The 22,025-nt window shown below is 42.2% G+C and overlaps 1 protein-coding gene and 1 long non-coding RNA gene across 3 annotated transcripts; one reads left to right on the top strand and one right to left on the bottom strand.

Moving 5' to 3' along the window:
- Nucleotides 1–1,569: 1,569 nt before the first annotated feature.
- On the top strand, nucleotides 1,570–19,402 carry PERCC1 (proline and glutamate rich with coiled coil 1). 2 transcript variants are annotated; one of them, XM_070760989.1, is made up of 2 exons: nucleotides 1,570–1,679; nucleotides 18,384–19,402. In XM_070760989.1, the coding sequence occupies exon 2, from the start codon at nucleotides 18,452–18,454 to the stop codon at nucleotides 19,268–19,270; it is 819 nt and encodes a 272-aa protein (XP_070617090.1). In that variant the 5' UTR covers nucleotides 1,570–1,679; nucleotides 18,384–18,451; the 3' UTR covers nucleotides 19,271–19,402. The 2 variants fall into 2 exon arrangements, with proteins under 2 accessions (XP_070617090.1, XP_070617089.1); XM_070760988.1 differs by lacking the exon at nucleotides 1,570–1,679 and adding an exon at nucleotides 13,558–13,632.
- On the bottom strand, nucleotides 10,466–13,508 carry LOC139172167 (uncharacterized). Its single transcript, XR_011559844.1, has 3 exons — nucleotides 13,195–13,508; nucleotides 12,658–12,838; nucleotides 10,466–12,353 (listed from the first exon to the last, which is right to left on the bottom strand). It is a non-coding gene; the product is annotated as an uncharacterized lncRNA (long non-coding RNA).
- Nucleotides 19,403–22,025: the final 2,623 nt, after the last annotated feature.

The raw sequence follows: 22,025 nt of genomic DNA, 5'->3' as shown, positions 1-22,025 counted from the left end.
TGTGTATGTTTGGTTTTAATAAGGGTTTTTTAATTATTTTAAACATTAGATTTGTTACATGCTGTTTATTACTGTTGTTAGCCGCCCTGAGTCTACGGAGAGGGGCGGCACACAAATCTAATAAATAAATAACTAAATAAATCAGTGTTGCTTCCTCAGTGGGCAGTTTGATTTCATAGAAGTTTGATTTACTTGGAGTTATATTGTGTTGTTTAAGTGTTCCCTTTATTTTTTTGAGCAGTGTATAGATACAGATATATAGATATAGATATAGATATTTGCTGATAATGAAGGGAGACTACTATAGATCTATGTTGTTGAGAATTGTGGTGAAATCCACATACTATATGTAGAAAGCAGGGATGCAGAAAGATAAGTTGGAAGGAATTGACGTTGCTCCCAGGTTACATCACAGCCCAGTTTGAGCCAAATTAGAATGTAGATGCCTTCATGCCTCCTGCCAACCATGATGTGTTTAACTATGAACTGATCACTATTAATTCTCACAGCCTGATCTATAATAAGATGCTTATTTACCGTATTTTTCAGAGTATAAGACACACTTTTTTCCTCCTTAAAAGGGGCTGAAATTTTGGGTGTGTCATATACTCAGAATGTAGCTTTTTCGAAGCTTTTTCCCCAACCCTAACTAGGTGCTAACAACCTTTCCAGTTTGCTACTCCTTCCAAAGAAGGTTTTCCAGCCCTAAGTCTTTGCAGGCTTGGCTTCATTCCTATTTCCTCTGTAAAAAAGGCTTTTTCAGTTTTATTTTTATTCCTACTCCCCCCCAAAGCAGTTTTTCCTGCCCGTAGTCTTTGCAGGCTTGTTTCCATTCCTACTCCCTCTGAAAAAGTTTTTTTCAGCCCTAACCAGGCGACAAAATAATGTGCTAAAGCTGACCAGACTAAGGACGCTAGCCAGATGAATACCTGGTAGGGGGATTCCCCGCTACCTATTTTCCTCCCCCCAAAGTAAGGTGCATCTTATACTTCCAAAAAATACGGTAATTATTTAATATTTCATTTAAAAAAAAGTATTTATTGAATATATACAGATATAAAAGACATACATTTAACAGATCAGTATGTTCATAGAGTGTAAGTACAGATATAGCTTTTCTGTTACATCGACATACACCCACAATCCCTCCTCCCTAACCATGCTGCCGTCGTGCAGCTGCTCTTAATATGGTTTTCCGAAAATATATATCAGCGAAATCCTATATCTATATATATTGTACATTTATATATCTCAGTTTTTCCATTATTATTTGTTGTGATTCCGTCTGAGGCCCCTCAGGGAACGGCTGATCCTCTGCCGGCTTCCTGCTCAGAGGGGGAGGATGAGGAACAGGAGGTTCAGGCAGACGGGGAGGAGGAATCTCAGGCTGAGGGAGAGGGAGGACAGCCAGAGTCCCCCGAGGGGGAGCTCTCCCCAGCAAGCAGCCTGGATTCCTTAGATGAAAATGCACAAGCAATCATCGATCTCTGGCAGAGAAGAGCAACACAACGAAGGGGACAATTAGCCAGGTACTTTCAGCACTAAAGAGGCAACAGCTGGGTTTGGGTGTGGTGCTCTCTGGAAAGGCTGAAAAGGCAGACCCACCCTTCCTGGCTTGTGGAGTATTATCTTTGGGAGTCCTGGGACCTGGCTGTGATCTTTGGCGTCTTGGAATTCTGGTTTGTGACTTTGAATACTGAAACCTTGGGGGGGGAAAGGTGTGGGTCTTATTCTCTACAGTGGTCGGTGTGTCAGCAAGAAGTCTGCTGTATTGTCTGGCCGTCAGGACTCTGCTGTGAAGTCTCATAGCCTGCCTGTTGGGAAGAACAGGTTTTTCTCTGTGTTTATTTTTCAAACTATAAAGTGCTTTTGCTTTTACCAGCGTGTCTGGCTGCTTTTTCCAGTTGGTGTTGAGGTCTGGGGGCACCCAGACAGAACATTATTATTATTTTTAATTGAAATGACAATAATATTTCGGTTGAAAAGGACTGTCAGTGAGTAAATAAGGTAATGCTTTATCCCGCTTTGGGTTGTTGTTGTATTTTCAAACTCATTTATTTATTTATTTATTTTACTTTATTTGTTAATTTTTTATTCAGTATTATTATTATTCTCTCTCCCCCTGTCGTTGACCCATTTGTAAAAATTTTCCCAGGTATCTGTGTCTTGTATTTTCATATTGTTTTTCAGTTTTTGCATTAAAGTATCAGATTCGGCACAGTCTAGCATTTTTTTGATCAAATCTCTGTCTGTTGGTGGTTCTTCTTTCTCCCAGTTTTGAGCTATAGTGATCCTGCTTGCGGTTATAATGTGTTGTATTAGGTGGTATTCTTTTTTCTTAACTTTTAAGTCTATTATCCCTAATAAAAAGATCTCTGGTTTAAATAGTAGTTTAATTTTCGTGATTTCATATATCCAACTTCTAATTTTGATCCATATTGTTCTAATTATTTAGTATTTCAATGTCAAGGCTGCCTCCTCAGTGGTGACTCTGGAGAACTTACGGATAAAAGCTATTTCCTGTTAGGTGATCGCAGCAGAAGCAACTGGACTGCCATCTGTCAAAAAAGGTGTAGGGTCCCCTTGGGTGGTGGGTTGGATTAGATGATCTACAGCAGAGGTCCCCAAACTTGGCAACTTTAAGACTTGTGGACTTCAACTCCCAGTTGAAGTCCACAAGTCTTGGAAAATAGTTTATTTATTCATAAAAATGGGGGGGGGGGAGGAAAGTATAAACAGAAAGAGGTAAGGGGAAAGGATACAAAATCAAGGAGTTTGGGAAAGTGATAGTATACATAGTAATACATAAAATTCTTTGTATCAATATTATATTTCTCAAACTATGTAAATAAAAGGTATCCTTATTGTTACCATTTATATCATATATTATATTTGTAATTCATACATTTAATTTCCAATTAGATTCCAATTTTGAATACGTATACAGTGATCCCCCGAGTTTCGCGATCCCGATCATTGCGAAACGCTATATCGCGATTTTTCCACCCGATGACGTCACTCCCTTCCTTTCTCATCTTTCTTTCTCTCTCTCTTTCTCTATCTTGCTTCTTCCTCTCTCACACTCTCTTCCTCCCTCTCTCATCTCTTTCTTTCCTTCTCTCTCTTTCTCTATCTCTCCCCCTCTTGCTCTCGAGCGGCGGGCGGCACCCAGGGAAGGTTCCTTCGGCCGCCCACCAGCTGATCTGCTCGGCAGCACGGCAGCAGCGAGGAGCCAAAGATGGGGTTTCCCCGTTGCCTGGGCAACGGGGAAACCCCATCTTCGGCTCCTCGCTGCTGCCGCGCTGCCGAGCAGATCAGCTGTTGGGCGGCCGAAGGAACCTTCCCTGGGTCTTCCCCGGGTCTTCCCCGCCGCCCACACGCAAACTCCACCATCTGCGCATGTGCGGCCATGGAAAAAGGGGCGCGCATGCGCAGATGGTGTTTTTACTTCCGCACCACTACATCCCGAAATATCGATTATCGCGAGGGGTCTTGGAACGGAACCCTCGCGATAATCGGGGGATCACTGTATATATATATATATATATATATTAGTTAGTAAAAGATGATTTATGAAAGAGGAAAGTGAGAGCAGTTAAAAAGATTTGAAATTTATTTAAGTAAATGATATAGTTAAGGAAGTTTAGAGTTTAAAAAAAATATTGAGGGGGGGTGAATCTGCGTATGGCGCAGACGTTTTTAGGTGATACGACATTATGTAGAAAAATAATAAAGGGTGTATATGTATCCCCCTAGGCCTTTACAATTCTATGCAGGGTATGTATGTATGTATGTTTGGTTTTTTTTATATCAATGGGTTTTTAATTGTTTCTAACATCAGACTACTATTGTACACTGCTTTATTGTTGCTGTTAGCCGCCCCGAGTCTCCGGAGAGGGGCGGCATACAAATCCAATAAATAAACAAACAAACAAATAAATAAATAATATAGTAAATGTATTCTTGTGTGTAAAGAAAGAGAATGTAAGAATTGATATAAAAATTAGTAAGTATTTGAATAGATATGTTATATGGTGTATAATCTATTGATTTAAAGACGAATAAAGAGAGACGGTTGAAGTCCACAAGTCTTAAAGTTGCCAAGTTTGGAGACCCTTGATCTACAGGGTCCCTTCCAACTCTGTATCTGTACCTCACAGGATAACCTGAACTGCTTGTGTATGTTCCTGGTTTATTATTTTTATTTGTTTGTTTTGTCCAATACACAATAATACACAATGAAGGTTATAGAGGATATATACGAGTAGAATGTATCAAAGAGAGTATAGAAGAGAAATATAGGAGTAAAATATAACTAGAGAGAATAGCAGAAAATATAAGAGATAAAAGAGATATAATAGATGATGAATAGAAGAGATAGAAGAGAAGATGAGCCGGGGTGGCGCAGCAGGTAGAGTGCTGTACTGCAGGCTACTGAAGCTGACTTGTAGATCTGAAGGTCAGCGGTTCAAATCTCATCACCGGCTCAAGGTTGACTCAGCCTTCCATCCTTCCGAGGTGGGTAAAATGAGGACCCGGATTGTGGGGACAATAGCCTAGCTGTGTTAAAAAAGTGCTATTGCTAACATGTTGTAAGCCGCCCTGAGTCTAAGGAGAAGGGCGGCATAAAAATCAAATAAATGAATGAATGAATAAATGAATGAATGAATGAATGAATAAATGAATGAATGAATAAATGAATAAATGAATGAATGAATGAATGAATGAATGAATGAATGAATAAATAAATAAATAAATAAGATAAGATATAGGAGATATAGGAGAGACTATAGGACAGGGGATGGTAGGCACTCTGGTGCACTTATGTACTTCTTTCTCCTTCGATTTTTCTCATTGTCCATAGTTTGAGCCATCTCTTGCTTTCTTATCTCAGAACCCCCCCAAAATAGCAACCAGGAGTGGATGGAATGAGAGGACTTCTACTGCATCCTAAATGTGAACTTGGCCTTTTCTTCTTAGCCTCCATGCCAGAAAAAAAATCAATAGCTCCAATATGTTAGCACTCCAAACGAGCTCCAATATTACACGGCCATTAACTCCACAAGCACTTAGTTATCGTCTGCCCATTAGGCAGAACACCAGGTTGTAGCATTCTACATGCTTGTATTCACCGGCGTTGGGGGGAAAACCCCCCATCACAAATGCACACGAATCTGAGATGAGTAACTGAGGATGAAACAAGTAGCCCATTTTTTATATATACCTTTGAGTCTGCCGTACATCACATATAACCTCATATATCAACTGAATAAACAAAATCTCACAGCCAACCCCACAGTAAAAGAATTGTAATATCAAATGATCTAAGTGCCAAAGCCCACTGCAACAATATCGCCAAAAAGGCTTCTAGAGTTGTTAACCTGATCCTACGCAGCTTCTGCTCCGGCAATCTCACACTACTCACCAGAGCCTACAAAACTTTTGCAAGACCCATCCTTGAATACAGCTCATCTGTCTGGAATCCATACCGCATCTCGGACATCAACACCCTCGAAAATGTCCAAAGATACTTCACCAGAAGAGCCCTTCACTCCTCCACTCGAAACAGAATACCCTACGAAAATAGACTAACAATACTGGGTATAGAAAGCTTAGAACTACGACGCCTAAAACACGATCTAAGTATTGCCCACAAGATCATATGCTGCAACATCCTGCCTGTCAAAGACTACTTCAGCTTCAACCGCAACAACACAAGAGCACACAACAGATTCAAACTTAATATTAACCGCTCCAAACTTGACTGTAAAAAATATGACTTTAGCAATCGAGTTGTCGAAGCACGGAATTCATTACCGGACTCACTAGTGTCAACCCCTAACCTTCAACATTTTCCCCTTAGGCTATCTACGATTGACCTCTACAGGTTCCTAAGAGGTCAGTAAGGGGTGCACATAAGTGCACCAGTGTGCCTTTCGTCCCCTGTCCAATTGTCTCTCCTTTATCTCATATATCTTTTCTTCCTTTCATATATCTTCTCCTCTATTTTTATATCTTTTCTTCTATCCTTTATATATATTACTACATGTCTATTCTCTTCAATATGTATTGTGTATTGGATAAATAAATAAATAAATAAATAAATAAATAAATAAATAAATAAAGAAAGAAAGAAAGAAAGTAAGTAAGTATTGGGGCAGAAGGAAGACTGAGCGCCCAAGAATTGATGTTTTTGAATTGATGTTCTCGAATTGTGGCGTTGAAATCCCTTGGACAGCAAGGAGATCCAATCAGCTGATCCTAAAGGAATTCAATCCTGACTGTTCTTTGCAGTGGAAGGTGTGGCTTGGTGGGCATGGCAGGAGAAGGATACTGCAAAATCCCTATTTCCTCCTGATCAGCTGGAACTCGGGAGGCAGAGAATAGATGGGGTGAGGCCACGCGCTTCAGTCGGCACGAGATTTGACTTCTGTGTATGGGCAACAAATGTGAAGACATACGCAAGCGAGGTTTCGGTGACTTTTGAGATATTTTTGCTTCTGTGCATGTGTGCAAGAGCCCCCAATCACAGCCCATGGCCCACTACCAGTCCATGGCCTGTCCGAAACCGGGTTGTGGGAGAAATGGGCTAGCGCATGTATGCACATGAGCACCCTCCATTTGCACAAATGGGAGTTTTACGCAGAGTTGTTCTTCTCCGGGTCCCGTTGACAAAACAACGGGACCCAGGGGAAGAGCCTTCTCTGTGGCGGCCCCAGCCCTCTGGAATCAACTCCTCCTGGAGATTAGGACTGCCCCCACCCTCCTTGCCTTTTGCAAACTTCTGAAAACTCACCTTTGTAGAGAGGCTTGGGGAAATTGACGTACCTCTAGCTGTTCCATTTTATGTATGGTTTGTCTGGACTGTATGATTGCTTTTTATAAGGGTTTTTCAAATTGGTTTCTAATATTGGATTTGTATCTCATGAGTCCTCGGAGAGGGACGGCATACAAATCTAATAAATTATTATTATTAATTATTATGTGTGCTTGCCATTCACATGCCCTCCCCACACTTGGAGTGGGGCACTAAGCTGGAAAGCTTGGGGACCGCTGCTCTAGAGCAGTGTTTCCCAACCTTGACAACTTGAAGATATCTGGACTTCAACTCCCAGAATTCCCCAGCCAGCATTCGCTGGCTGGGGAATTCTGGGAGTTGAAGTCCAGATATCTTCAAGTTGCCAAGGTTGGGAAACACTGCTCTAGATGGTGGATCCTCCACAAAATTGGCCGAAGGAGCCAGCTTTTCAAATCCACTGCTTGGCACAAAGGGACAGAAGGTCCGGTCCCCTCACTCTGAAGAGGCACCTCCGTTTCTTTCGCCGGTGCCCTGGGCATAAATGACGTGCAAAACCCAGTCCCCTGTGGGAGTACTTTGTCTTCTCCAAACATTGCGGCTGGTGGCCCTCCTGCCTCTCCGGCAGCTATCAAAGCCATTTGCAGACTTGACAAACAGATCTGAGCGGCAGCTGATAAGGGCAGTCGTTGCTCTTCCAATATGCTCCCATGACGTCACTGAGGCTGTTTCTGATTCCGTGGTGCGAAAACCCACCAGGCTGATCCTTTATGACTCCGGGATAGATCAGGAAACCTTAGGATCTCTTCTACATCTATTTATTTATTGATTGATTTTATTCAATACACAATGAGGGTTTTAGTGGGTATACACATAGTAAAATACATGATGAAGGTTATAGGGGATATACTAATAGTAAAATATATCTAAGAAAGAATAGAAGAGAAGATATAGGAACATATCAATTAACATATCAATGAAAGAATAGAAGAAGAGATATAGGAATAGAAGAAAGGTATAAGAGATATAGGAGAGCAATAGGACACGGGACGGAAGGGACTCTAGTGCACTTGTTATATTTTATGTTTGGTATGTATGTGTTGTATGGTTTTAAATTGCTAGAGTTTTAGATATGTTTTATTTTAATATTAGATTTGTTTCACTGTTATATTGTTTCTATTGTTGTTGTGAGCCGCCCCCAGTCTTCGGAGAGAGGGGGCATACAAATCTAATAAATAATAATAATAATAATAATAATAATAATAATAATAATAATAATAACAACAACAACAACAACAACTTGTACTCGCCCTTACTGACCTCTTAGAAATCTGGATAGGTCAACTGTGGATAATCTAAGGGTAAAGTGTTGGGGGTTTGGGGATGACACTATGGAGTCCGGTAATGAGTTCCACGCTTCGACAACTCGGTTACTGAAGTCATATTTTTTACAGTCAAGTTTGGAGCGGTTAATATTAAGTTTAAATCTGTTGTGCACTCTTATGTTGTTGTGGTTGAAGCTGAAGTAGTCGCCGACAGGCAGGACGTTGCAGCATATGATCTTGTGGGCAATACTTAGATCATGTTTAAGGCATCTTAGTTCTAAGCTTTCTAGGCCCAGGATTGAAAGTCTAGTCTCGTAGGATATTCTATTTCGAGTGGAGGAGTGAAGGGCTCTTCTGGCGAAGTATCTTTGGACATTTTCAAGGGTGTTAATGTCTGAGATGCGATATGGGTTCCAAACAGATGAGCTGTATTCAAGGATGGGTCTGGCGAAAGTTTTGTAAGCTCTAGTAAGTAGTGTGAGATTGCCAGAGCAGAAGCTACGTAGGATTAGGTTTACAACTCTTGAAGCCTTCTTGGCTATGTTGTTGCAGTGGGCTTTGGCACTTAAATCTTTTGTTATTAGTATACCAAGGTCTATAACTGAGTGGGGGTTATCTGTGATAATTTGATTATTCAGTTCGTGTTTGGAGTTCAGATTCTTTTTCCCTATGTATAGGACAGAGCAATAGAGCGTCTATTTTTATTTTTATTTTGTCAGACTTTCTACTAAATCTGCACTTCTATTCTACTAGGTTTTTTTCATCATTCCTATCACCCATTTCCTCCCATGTTGACTGTATGACTGTAACTTGTTGCTTATATCCTAAGATTTTTATTAATATTGCTTCTTCATTGCTTATTTGACCCCTATGACAATCATTAAGTGTCGTACCACATGATTCTTGACAAATGTATATTTTATTTTATGTACGCTGAGAGCATATGCACCAAGACAAATTACTTGTGTGTCCAATCACACTTGGCCAATAAAATTGTATTCTATTCTATTCTATTCTATTCTAAGATGGGCAGTTCTCAACTTATGACTGCAAAGGGAGACCAGAATTTTTCTTGCTGAGTGAGACAGTGGTTAATTTTGCCCTGTTCTATGACTTCTCTTGTCACACTTGTGAACTGAATCACTGCAGTTGTTAAGTTAGTAACATGGTTGTCAAGCAATTCTGAGTTCCCCATTGTCTTTGCCTGGACTGGGTGATGTAGCAGCGAATTATGTTTGCTGATCCCAGTAAAGCAGCCTTTTGCAATTGACAGATGGAGATTTTGTCAATTCCAATGGTTTTCAAATGTCCGCTGAGATCCTTTGGCACTGTGCCCAGTGTGCCAAGTACCACTGGGATCACTTTCACTGGCTTATGCCAGAGTTGTTGCAGCTTGATTTTCAGATCTTTGTGTTTCACTAATTTCTCTAGCTGCTTCTCCTCAATTCTGCTGTCTCCTGGGATTGCGATGTCGATGATCCATACTTTCTTTCTCTCCACAATCAGGATGTCTGGTGTGTTATGCTTCAGAATTCGGTCAGTCTGAAGTCTGAAGTCCCACAGTAGTTTTGCTTGCTTATTATTATTATTATTATTATTATTATTATTATTATTGTTGTTGTTGTTGTTGTTGTTGTTGTTGTTGTTGTTGTTGTTGTTATTTATTAGATTTGTATGCCGCCCTTCTCCGAAGACTTTATTCTTTGAATATGCAACCAAATTTCATTTTAACGTTTGCCGATTAGAGTGCATTCAAAGTGACAATAAAAATTAAATCTTCAAAATCTAAGTTGTAAAACTGGAGCTGACATAGGACAACGCCTCGCGTGCTCTCCGATATGGCTCTGCGTGCCACCTGTGGCATATAGACCTATTGTATATGAGAAATCCTCATAGACCAGTGATGGCAAACCTTGATATTCCCTTCTGTTCAGATTCTAAGGCTTTCATGCTTATCCTTGTTGCCATTTTTTTTCCTGGACAATGAAATGGTTCCTTGATAAAAGCAAAAAAGATTTATTTCTTATTTTCCTGTGAATGTTTTAAGGAATCTACTTTTGACTCCCGAGATAAAGAAATTGCTTTTGACTTCCTCCATTGCTACAAAGTTGGGAGGATTAATTTATATCCCAATAAGTCTAGGCCAACACCCTCGGTCTCAGTTTAAGAATTGACATCTTCTGAAAACTGGATTTTGAAGCATTCTGCTGACGCACAAAAATTGGCCAAATGTGATGAACCTGAATTATATTTGGAGAGTTGTTATATGGCAATTGTTCTGCCGGCGTGTTTCAACCGCCCGTAATTACAGGGTAATTAGTCCAGGAAGACACACACCACACGATAAAAGGAAAACCCAAAGGTTTTTATAAACAGAAAAACAGAAACAGCTCCCTTTTTAAATGTCAAAGGGATTTTCTGGTAGACACAAGGCACAGGTTAAATGCAGTCCAATTGCTCACCCAGTAACAGGGAAATTGAGTCCAATTCTAAAGTCCAGAGCGTCCACACACACAATCCCGAAGAGCAAAAAACATGATCTTGACGAAACAATGAACCAGATAAACTGCCATGAGGCTAAAACACTAGGCTGCACTTTTATCTGTAGCACTAATTACAGCAGCCCCACCCAACCACAGGGGGCCTCATTTTCTCTTGTAATAATCCTTCAGTTGTTGTCTCCTATGCATCACTCTACGCATGCGTGGATGTGTCATTAATTCTTGTTCAGAATCCAGGGATGATACAGATGACTGATCTCCTCCTGGGCTGTCTGCCAAACTCCCCTCTTCCCTGTCACTCACGCTTCCTTGGTCAGAGGAGACTTCGTCGGCAGATTCCATCCGGAGCAAAACAGGCCTGCGGCATGCGGATGTTTCCCCCACATCCACCTCCACGTTCCTTGGGGCAGGAGCTGGGCCAGAGCTAACCACAACAGCAATGATGGTGAACCTTTTTTTCCTCAGGTGCCGAAAGAGTGTGGCTATCGTGCATGTGTGAGAGCCCACACCCATAATTCAATGCCTGGGGAGGGTGAAAACAGCTTCCCCCACACCTTGGAGGCCCTCTGCAAGCCAGAAATGGCCTGTTTCCCAACTTCTGGTGGACCCAGTAGGCTTGTGTTTCACCCTCTCCAAAGGCTTCCCAATAGCTGGGGGAGGGTAAAAAGGCCCTCACCCATCCCCCCCAGAGCCTCTATGTGAGCCAAAAATCAGCTTGCCAATATACACTTGCACACTGGAGCTGAGCTAGGGCAACAGCTTGCGTGCCAGCAGCTATGGCTCCAGGTGCCACCTGTGGCACCCATGCCATAGGTTTGCCATCACTGTCATAGACTGAATATTCTCCGTGCCTTTCCTTCATTCTTTCCTTTTGTAATGATTTGTTACTATGGTTCCTTTGTGGCCTATTTAATTTTTTAAAAACCCCAGTTTTAAAAAAAGTCTAAAATGAAAGGCACTCTAACATTTCTACCCAAGCAGTTTGGCCTTCCAACCCTCCTTTGCAGTGAAGGGATACCAAAATTTGTACTACCACACTGTGGGCATGGCTTATGCATTTTCTTTCAGCATCTTTCAGTGCAAATTGGGTGCTCTGGGGTGGAGCTCCATTTTTGCTACTCCACTGCGTTCCGCCTCATCCGGCCAGTAGCCCATCTCTGCTCCTTTGTATCCTAAAGGTTTGCAGAGATTCTCCATCATCTAGGTCATGGTATGCCCCAAAGGTGCTTTTTCAGTAGTCAACTGGACTTTCTTGGTTTTTCTTTCGAAGACATTTCTCTTCTCATCCAAGAAGGGGGGACATGATCGAAACAAAGGGGGACATGATAAAAAACATTTAAATATGTCCAAGGGTTAAATAAGGTTCAGGAGGGGAGTGTTTTCAATAGGAAAGTGAACACAAGAACAAGGGGACACAATCTGAAGTTAGTTGGGGGAAAGATCAAAAGCAACGTGAGAAAATATTATTTTACTGAAAGAGTAGTAGATCCTTGGAACAAACTTCCAGCAGACGTGGTTGGTAAATCCACAATAACTGAATTTAAACATGCCTGGGATAAACATATATCCATCCTAAGATAAAATACAGGAAATAGTATAAGGGCAGACTAGATGGACCATGATGTCTTTTTCTGCCGTCAAGCTTCTATGTTTCTATGTTTCTTCAGCTCCGACAGGATAGTGGAGAATGGAAGGATTTATATTCCTTGCAGAGAGCTGGTCATTGGCACCCTAGGAATTAAAATGTCTTCAAAAGTAAAACCAAAACCATCCCAGAAGGGGGGACATGATCGAAACAAGGGGGGAACATGATCGAAACATTTAAATATGTTAAAGGGTTCAATAAGGTTCAGGAGGGGAGTGTTTTCAAGAGGAAAGTGAACACAAGAACAAGGGGGCACAATCTGAAGTTAGTTGGGGGAAAGATCAAAAGCAATGTGAGAAAATATTATTTGACTGAAAGAGTAGTAGATCCTTGGAACAAACTTCCAGCAAATGTGGTTGGTAAATCCACAGAAACTGAATTTAAACATACCTGGGATAAACATAGATCCATCCTAAGATAAAACACAGAAAATAGTATAAGGGCAGACTAGATGGACCATGATGTCTTTTTCTGCCGTCAAGCTTCTATGTTTCTATGTTTCTTCAGTTCTGACAGGATAGTGGAGAATGGAAGGATTTATATTCCTTGCAGAGAGCTGGTCATTGGCATCCTAGGAATTAAAATTATTATTATTATTATTATTATTATTATTATTATTATTATTAGATTTGTATGCCGCCCCTCTCCATAGAGTCGGGGCGGCTCACAACAACAAAACAATATACAACAAATCTAATAATTTAAAAGTCACTAAAAAGCCCCTTATTAAAAGCAAAAACATACACACAAACATAACCATGCATAAAATGTCTTCAAAAGTAAAACCAAACCAAACCAGAAAGTTGGAAAAAAGAACCCCCTAGATATTCAAAAGGTTGCATTTCCCTAGAAAAGCTTTTTCCCAAAGAGGAGGAAGAAAACGCCAGCATCTCTTGTTTGCTCACAAATTGTTAGATAAGCATTTACTTTTCTTCTGGAGATGATTTCTACTCCTGGAGTCAAAAGACCATGAAATTTAATTTTACGCCTATTTGACCAGGATCAATTTGGGCTCCAAATCAATGTGAGAGATAAGAGTCAATGGGCGCCAGGCGGTTGGGCAGCTGGAGGTGCGGAGCGCGGAGGGAACTCAGTGGCCATAACACTTGAAAATCGCCCAGGAAGTCCACCATTAAGGTGAGTCCCTATCGCTCATCCTCGCTGGCTCCTTGTCGACGGTGTTCTCTGGTTGCCGGGCAGTAAAGCAAACTCAAGCTTTGTTTACGGAGTCTACGATTACAATGCAGGCTCCAAATATTTGCTAGTCTGCAATCTTGCAGCTCCACTATAAATACTTTGGCTCCAGGTGGATGGGCGGAGAACTAGGAGAGAAGGAGGCAGAGGGGGATTACCTGCGAAGATCAGGTAAGCATCCGGAAGATTATTGGTGGGGGGATAGGACTGGCCTTTGAGTTTCTGGCTTCGTGGCTAAAGATCATTCATTCATTTATTTATTGATTGGTTGATTTTGTCCCTTACACAATGAGGGTTATATTGGGTATAAATATAGTAAATACATAATGAAGGTTATAGAGGAGATACTCATAGAAAAATATATCTAAGAAAGAAGAGAAGATATAGGAATAAAATATATCAATGAAAGAATAGAAGAAGAGATATAGGAATAGAAGAAAGGTATAGGAGATATAGGAGAGCAATAGGACAGGGGACGGAAGGGACTCTAATGCACTTGTACTCGCCCCTTATTGACCTCTTAGGAATCTGGAGGAGTCAACCGTGGATAATCTAAGGGTAAAGTGTTGGAGGTTTGGGGATGACACTATGGAGTCCGGAAATGAGTTCCATGCTTTGACAACTCGGTTACTGAAGTCGTATTTTTTACAGTCAAGTTTGGAGCTGTTAATATTAAGTTTAAATCTGTTGTGTGCTCTTGTGTTGTTGTGGTTGAAGCTGAAGTAGTCGCCCGACAGGCAAGACGTTGCAGCATATAACCTTGTGGATTATATAGTAATCAGAGGAGCAAAATGAAAAGTAAAGCTTTAATTAAGGAGAGATGTCTCTACTTTGGTCTTAGAATATCATAGAACAGAGTAGGAAGGGACCTTGGAGGTCTTCTAGTCCAACCCCCTGCTCAGGCAGGAAACCCTATACCACTTCAGACAAATGGTTATCCAACATCTTCTTAAAAACTTCCACTGCTGGAGCATTCATAACTTCTGGAGGTGAGCTGTTCCACTGATTAATTGTTCTAACTGTCAGGAAATTTCTCCTTAGTTCTAAGTTTGTTTCTTTGTTTGTTTGTTTGTTTGTTTGTTTGTTTGTTTGTTTATTCATTCATTCATTCATTCATTCATTCATTCATTCATTCATTCATTCATTCATTCATTTAATATATTTGTATGCTGCCCCTCTCCGAAGACTCGGGGCGGCTCACAACAGTAATAAAAGCAATATTCCAGCAAAAACAAATCTGATATTAAAAAACATATAAAACCCTGTCATTATTTAAAAAACCAAACAGCACATTCATACCAAACATAAAACAAAGTATTAAAAAAACCTGGGGGAAAGGTGTCTCAACTCCCCCATTCCTGGCAGTATAAGTGAGTCTTGAGTAGTTTACGAAAGACAGGGAGGGTGGGGGCATCTAATCTCCGGGGGGAGTTGCTTCCAGAGGGCTGGGGCCGCCACAGAGAAGGCTCTTCCCCTGGGGCCCGCCAAATGACATTGTTTAGTCGACAGGACCCGGAAAAGGCCAACTCTGTGGGACCTTATCAGTCGCTGGGATTCGTGCGGTAGCAGGCAGTTCCAGAGGTAATCTGGTCCAATGCCATGTAGGGCTTTAAAGGTCATGACCAACACTTTGAATTGTGACTGGAAACTGATCGGCAGCCAATGCAAGCCACGGAGTGTTGATGAGACATGGGCGAATCTTGCTTCTCTCCTTGTTTAGTTTCCACCTATTGCTTCTTGTTCTACCCTCAGATGCTTTGGAGAAGAGCTTGACTCCCTCTTCTTTGTGGCAGCCCCTGAGATATTGTGACACTGCTATCATCTCTCCCCTAGTCCTTCTTTTCACTGAACAAAACATTCCCAGTTCCCGCAACCGTTCATCACATGTTTTAGCCTTTGTTGCTCTTCTGTGCATTCTTAAGAAGGTAAATCTAGTGGCGAATTTTGTCCAGCTGCAAAGCAACCCAAAGAGCAATGAGGGAGCAGAAGTCCAAATCTGGCTGTCTTAAGACTCAAAACTCTGGGCTAGTTCCATGCTGGAAGGGAGGAAGAAGAGTAGACCCTTTCTAAAGATTTCTGAAAAGAATGCCCTTGTCAGGGTGGAAACAGAAGAGACCATAGCAATAAAGAGTGGTCCTTGTTCAGCCTGCCTTGTGCAATGCTCATTTTCTATCTGCAGGGCCTGGCAGGAAGGAGCATTCCAAATAACTTTATTAGGTAGCCAGAATCATATAGTGCAGGGGTGTCCAGCCTGGGCAACTTCAAGTCCTAGATCACTGATTGTTGTGGTTAGCTCTGGCCCAGCTCCTACACCAAGGACTGTGGATGTGGGGGTGACATCCACATGCTGCAGGCCTGTTTTGCCCCCGGTGGAATCTGCTGATGAAGGCTCCTCTGACCAAGAAGACGTGAGTGACACGGAGGAGGAGAGTGGGGCAGACAGCTCAGAAGGAGATCAATTCTCTAGCTCCTCCTTGGATTCAGAACAAGAGTTAATGATACAGCCACGCATGCGGAGAGCGATGCATAGGCAACAACAACAACTGAGAGATTATTATCAAAGAAAATGAGGCCACCTGTGGTTGGGTGGGGCTGTGGTAATTAGTGAGGCTGCTATAAATAGCAGCCTGTGGGTTTGGCCATTGTGGAGGATTATCTGATCGTTGTGTTTCGTGACTGCTTTACTGACTTTGACCTTTCGTGTGCTGATTTTCCCCCGCTTTGAAACTAAACCAGAGCAAAGTGTGTTTCACTTTGTGAAAGAAGAAGGACTGTGAATTGCCTCACAGCTGCAAGCTAAGCATCACAGAACTGATAAGGGACTTGTACAAATTACCAGTTTGTTTGGAGACGAGTGCTCTTTGCTATACCAAAAGAGGGCTTGGTTTAAGTGAATTTTCATTATAAAAAACATTGTTTTGAATTTTCAAACGTGTGTGTGTCTGAAATTTGTACCTGTGAATTTTTGGGAGGAGTCTACCAGAGAGCCCGACAGAACACTGATGGTGAACCTTTTTTCCCTCGGGTGCCGAAAGAGCGTGCGTGTGTGCTATCGCACAGGCGCGAGTGCCCACACCCATAATTCAATGCCTAGGGAGGGCAAAAACTGCTTCCCCTACCTGCAGGAGGACCGCTGGAGGCCGAAAATGGCCTGTTTCCCACATTCTGGCGGGCCCAGTAGGCTCGTGTTTTGCCCTCCCCAGGCTCCAAAGGCTTGCCTAGAGCTGGGAGAGGGTAAAAACGGCCTCCTCATCCCTTTGGAGGCTGCCTGGAAGCCAAAAACGCCCTCCCAAAGCCTCTGTGCGAGCCAAAAACCAGCTGGCTGGCACACACATGCACATTGGAGCTGAGCTAGGGCAACGGCTCACGTGCCAGCAGATATGGCTCCGCGTGCCACCTGTGACACCCATGCCATAGGTTCGCCATCACTGTCCTCGATGAAAGATACTGGTAAATAAATTCAATAGTCTCCCTCTCTCTCCATTTCTTTCAAACGAAGCAACTTTTGCTAAAGAACTTGGGTCTTTGGTCTATTCTGGGTTGGAAAGTGTTGGTTTCAACAGAATAAGAGAGTTGGAAGGGACCTTTGAGGTCTTGTAGACCAAACCCCTGTACAAGCCGAAGACTCTGCATCAGGGATGGTGAAGTTTTTTGGTTCACATGACAAAAGGATGCGTGTGCCTGTGCTAGCATGCGTGTCTTCGGAAAGGGGCAGCATACAAATCTAATAATTTATTATTATTATTATTATTATTATTATTATTATTATTGATAATAATAATAATAATAATAATAATAATAATAATAATAATAATAATAATAATAATGTGCAGTCTGCACTGGTTGCCGATCGGTTTCCGGTCACAATTCAAAGTGTTGGTTATGACCTATAAAGCCCTTCATGGCATCGGACCAGAATATCTCCGGGACCGTCTTCTGCCGCACGAATCCCAGCGACCAGTTAGGTCACACAGAGTTGGCCTTCTCCGGGTCCTGTCGACTAAACAATGTCGTCTGGGGGGCCCCAGGGGAAGAGCCTTCTCTGTGGCAGCCCCGACCCTCTGGAACCAACTCCCCCCAGATATCAGAGTTGCCCCCACCCTCCTTGCCTTTCGTAAGCTCCTTAAAACCCACCTCTGTCGTCAGGAATGGGGGAATTGAGATATTCCCTTCCCCCTAGGCTTATAAAATTTATGCATGCTATGGCTGTATGTATGACTGGTTTTTTAAATTGGGGTTTTTTACATTATTTTTAATATTAGATTTGTACATATTGTCTTTTTTACTGTTGTTAGCCGCCCCGAGTCTACGGAGAGGGGCGGAATACAAATAAATAAATAAATAAATAAATAATTAATAAATAAATAAATAAATAAATAAATAAATAAATAAATAAATAAATAAATAAATAAATAAATAAATAAATAAATAAATAAATAAATAAATAAATAAATAAATAAATAATAATAATAATAATAATAAGTTTGATGGCAGAAAAAGACCTCATGGTCCATCTAGTCTGCCCTTATACTATTTCCTGTATTTTATCTTAGGGTGGATATATGTTTATCCCAGGCATGTTGAAACTCAGTGACTGTATTTTATCTTAGGATGAGAGGGAGGGAGAGAAGAAGGAAGGAAGGAAACTAATAATGATGGGAAGAAGGGATTGACCAACCACGTCTGCTGGAAGTTTGTTCCAAGGATCTACTACTCTTTCAGTAAAATAATATTTTCTCACGTTGCTTCTGATCTTCTCCCCAACTAACCTCAGATTGTGCCCCCTTGTTCTTGTGTTCACTTTCCTATTAAAAACACTTCCCTCCTGAACCTTATTTAACCCTTTAACACATTTAAATGTTTTGATCATGTCCCCCCTTGTTGATAGGATCTAGTCTCATTGTGTCTTTGTTTTCCAACAGTGGGTCCCCACTTTTCCGTGGTTGTTTGATCCAGAAAGTCAAGCCTTCGAACAACAAAGGGGGAAAAGATGGCCGCTGGAGTGATACAAACTCTAAGCAAATTCAGATTGCCCACAGAATTCCAGCATCCGTTTCTGACCTCCCTCGCTGGTCAGGAGATGAGCTTCCAATATTTATCTGGAGAAGAAGACACTGAAGAGGAAGAGGAAGATGATGAGGCAGAAGAGGAAGGGAGGGAAGAGATGGAACTAGAAGACTTCGTAGTTACCTCTGCGCACGAAGACGCCCCGGCGGAGGTCAACTCCAGCGTCAACACCACAAAAAAAACCGTGCAGCTCCTCCAATTTGCTGAACGCATCAGCAACGACATCCAGAGGTATTTTGGCAGGAAGAACAAAGGGCAGCAGGAGGAGGAAAGAGTGGAGGAAAGCAGTTGCAACGCTTACGAGGACTTCTGCTCCCCACCACTCTCAGGACAAGGGGTGATGAGGATTCCTCAGCGTGGGGAGACGGAAGATGAAGATCTTTCTGACCCCTACAAGACTTTTGAGCAGCTCTGGAGATGCCTGTGTGGGAAAGATGAAAAGCTAGGCCCGCTGGCCGAACTTTTTGAGTATGGTTTTTGTAGGTGTCTCCAACGGCGTCTCTCGCCCGATGATAAGAAATTGATGAAGCTGGAGAGGAAGTTTGCACATGTCACCCCCATGCAGAGCAGGAAGCTACCTCAGTCCTTCTGGAGGGAACCGACACTCAGCCCCATAGGTACCCCCCATGGCAACCCTCCCGATTTTAGTGATCTACTGGCTAATTGGACTTCTGAATCTGGCCAGGAGGAGCTGAATGCCAGCCGAGAGCATCTTGGGGAGATCCCCGGTGATGGACACTGAGACGTGAGATGCTAAGGAATCAAAGGAGGGTTGAGAATCTTTATTTTGCTATTGACCGGCCTTACTTTCTCATATCGATCCAACGTGTACATTTCTAAAGGCATATTCAGATAAATGTTTCATTTCATTTCATTTTATTGGATTTGTATGCCGCCCCTCTCCGTAGACTCAGGGCGGCTAACAACAGTAGTAAAAACAACATGCGACAATCCAATACTAAAGAAGCTAAAAACCCTTATTTTAAAACCAATCATATATACAAACGTACCATACATAAATTGTGGAAGCCTAGGGGGAAAGAATATCTTAATTCCCCCATGCCTGACGACAGAGGTGGGTTTTAAGAAGCTTGCGAAAGGCAAGGAGGGTGGGGGCTATTCTAATCTCTGGGGGGAGTTGGTTCCAGAGGGCCGGGGCCGCCACAGAGAAGGCTCTTCCCCTGGGCCCCGCCAAATGGCATTGTTTAGTTGATGGGACCCGGAGAAGGCCAACTCTGTGGGACCTAATTGGTCGCTTCCTCCAGTACTTTCCCCTGGAGAGTTTGGGAATCTATGACTAGTACTGATGACGTCAGCTAGTTGGGTATTGAAACGCCTACAAGAAAATAAGCAAGTTCAGAGAGCACCAAGGACCCCTCGAATCTATGACTTTCCAGATGTTGAATAAATTACTGCCTCCTCTCCAAGCCTTCCTCATCTGGTCTGGTCAATGCTCCCTGTAGCTGTAATCGAATATTTTTGTGGGGTGGCATTGAGTTGCTCACTCATGTAACCTGACTTTGAATGATGTGGCAATTAGAGTTGAGATTTGGTGAGCTTGAGAGTTTGATCCTGTTGTGAGTGGTCCATATCTGGCTTAGTTGATCATGGGTTTCAAGGACCAGGAGACAGATGAATACTGGCATCGCAGGCCAGTGTTCTTGTCACCTGAGTCTGAGAGTGAGAGTGAAGGGGAGTTGGAGACTGGGAACCACCAAAGACTGTAGAACCCCCAATTATGGTATTGTCTGACTCAGAAGACGATGGGGACTTTGGGGATCAGGACCCCCTCTTACAAGGATAAGGAAGATGAGATCAAGACATGAATAATAATAATAATAATAATAATAATAATAATAATAACAACAACAACAACTTGAAGCGACTCACAACAACAATACACTATCTACAAATCTAATGTTAAAAAACAATTTAAAACCCTTATTATAAAAAGAAAAACAATCACACAACCTAACAGACCATACATAAATCATAATAGCTAGGGATATATCAGTTTCCCCATGCCTAGCAACAAAGGTGGGTCTTCAGAAGCTTTCAAAAGTTAAGGAGGGTGGGGGCAGTCCTAATCTCTGGGGGGAGTTGATTCCAGAGGGCCGGGGCCGCCACAGAGAAGGCTCTTCACCTGGGTCCCACCAGACGGCATTGTTTAATCGACGGGACCCGGAGAAGGCCAACTCGGTGGGACCTAATCGGTCGCTGGGATTCGTGCGGCAGAAGACGGTCCCAAAGATATTCTGGTCCGATGCCATGTAGGGCTTTATAGGTCATGACCAACACTTTGAATTGTGACTGAGATGGAGGGATATCTGAGAACATTCTTACAGTATAGAATTGGAAACATCAATGAAAGCTCCAGAGCCCTCCTCCTATCCATGAACCTTCTTTTTTAATGGGATGAAAGGGGAAAATATGAAAAGATCTTGGAAATTCAGAAACAGAACAGGGAGAAAATGGATTCATACTGGATGAAGGACTAGTTAAGTCAAGGGTGTTCATTTTAGCAATTTCAAGACATATGGACCTCAGCTCCTGGCATTTCCCAGGGGAATTCTGGGAGTTGAAGTCCACAAGTCTTAAAGCTCTCAATATTGAACACCCAAACCTAGGGCATCCGGGGACTGTTTTCTAGACCAGGTAGCATAAAACATCCTTCAATGTCCAAAGATTCTGCTGCCAAGAAAACAACTTGGAGGTGTCATAAGAGTTGGTGATCAACCTCTCAAGGAGATCTTGAAGACAAGAAGAACCATCATATGAATCCATCTAATTGATATTTTATTAAGCGTCAAACATAAATCAAATGCAGCTATTCTCCCGGTCTACATATTTGTCCGGTGACCTCAACTTTATGGCACAGCCACCCAGAGACCATATATATATATAGATTCTTAGAATCTAGACATTTTAGTATCTCTTTGATCCTAGTAGCAGATTCTTGGGTGATAAATGTAGTCCTTGACTTACAGCAGTTCGTTGACCATCCAAAGGTGTTGAGGTTCTTGGACCATACGCCATTCATTTTCCACATTCATCTACAATGGTTTCTAATGCCGCAACTCTTTAATACAGTTCCTCAAGTTGTGGTGACCCCAACCATAAGTCTTGCACCAATTCTCCCAACAGAGCTTTAAGCTGATTGGCAGGAAGGTCAGAGGGACACCACTGTAAACGCCTGATTGGTCAGATTGTAAAAATATGTTCCAAGGTGCCAGAATAGAAGCTTTAGTTCCTAACACCATGGGAAATTTGTCTTTTCCTATAGTGTTAGATGCCCCCTGTGAAGCGGTCATTCGACCTGCAAAAGAGTCCTGACCCCCAGGTTGAGAACCATTGATCTAGAATCTGAGCATCTCCATTATAGCATTTAACAATAGCATTTTAGACTTAGATAAGTCTAAGTCATAAGAGCACCTTCCTTATGAAACCAGGTTGCAATGCCTTGGTCTCTTCAGCCTTGAAAGACGGCATTTAAGGGG

This window comes from Erythrolamprus reginae, chromosome 9 (genome assembly GCF_031021105.1).
Source record: "Erythrolamprus reginae isolate rEryReg1 chromosome 9, rEryReg1.hap1, whole genome shotgun sequence".
In the NCBI taxonomy this organism is placed as follows: domain Eukaryota; kingdom Metazoa; phylum Chordata; class Lepidosauria; order Squamata; family Dipsadidae; genus Erythrolamprus; species Erythrolamprus reginae.
This window is presented reverse-complemented; position numbering and strand designations above follow the sequence as displayed.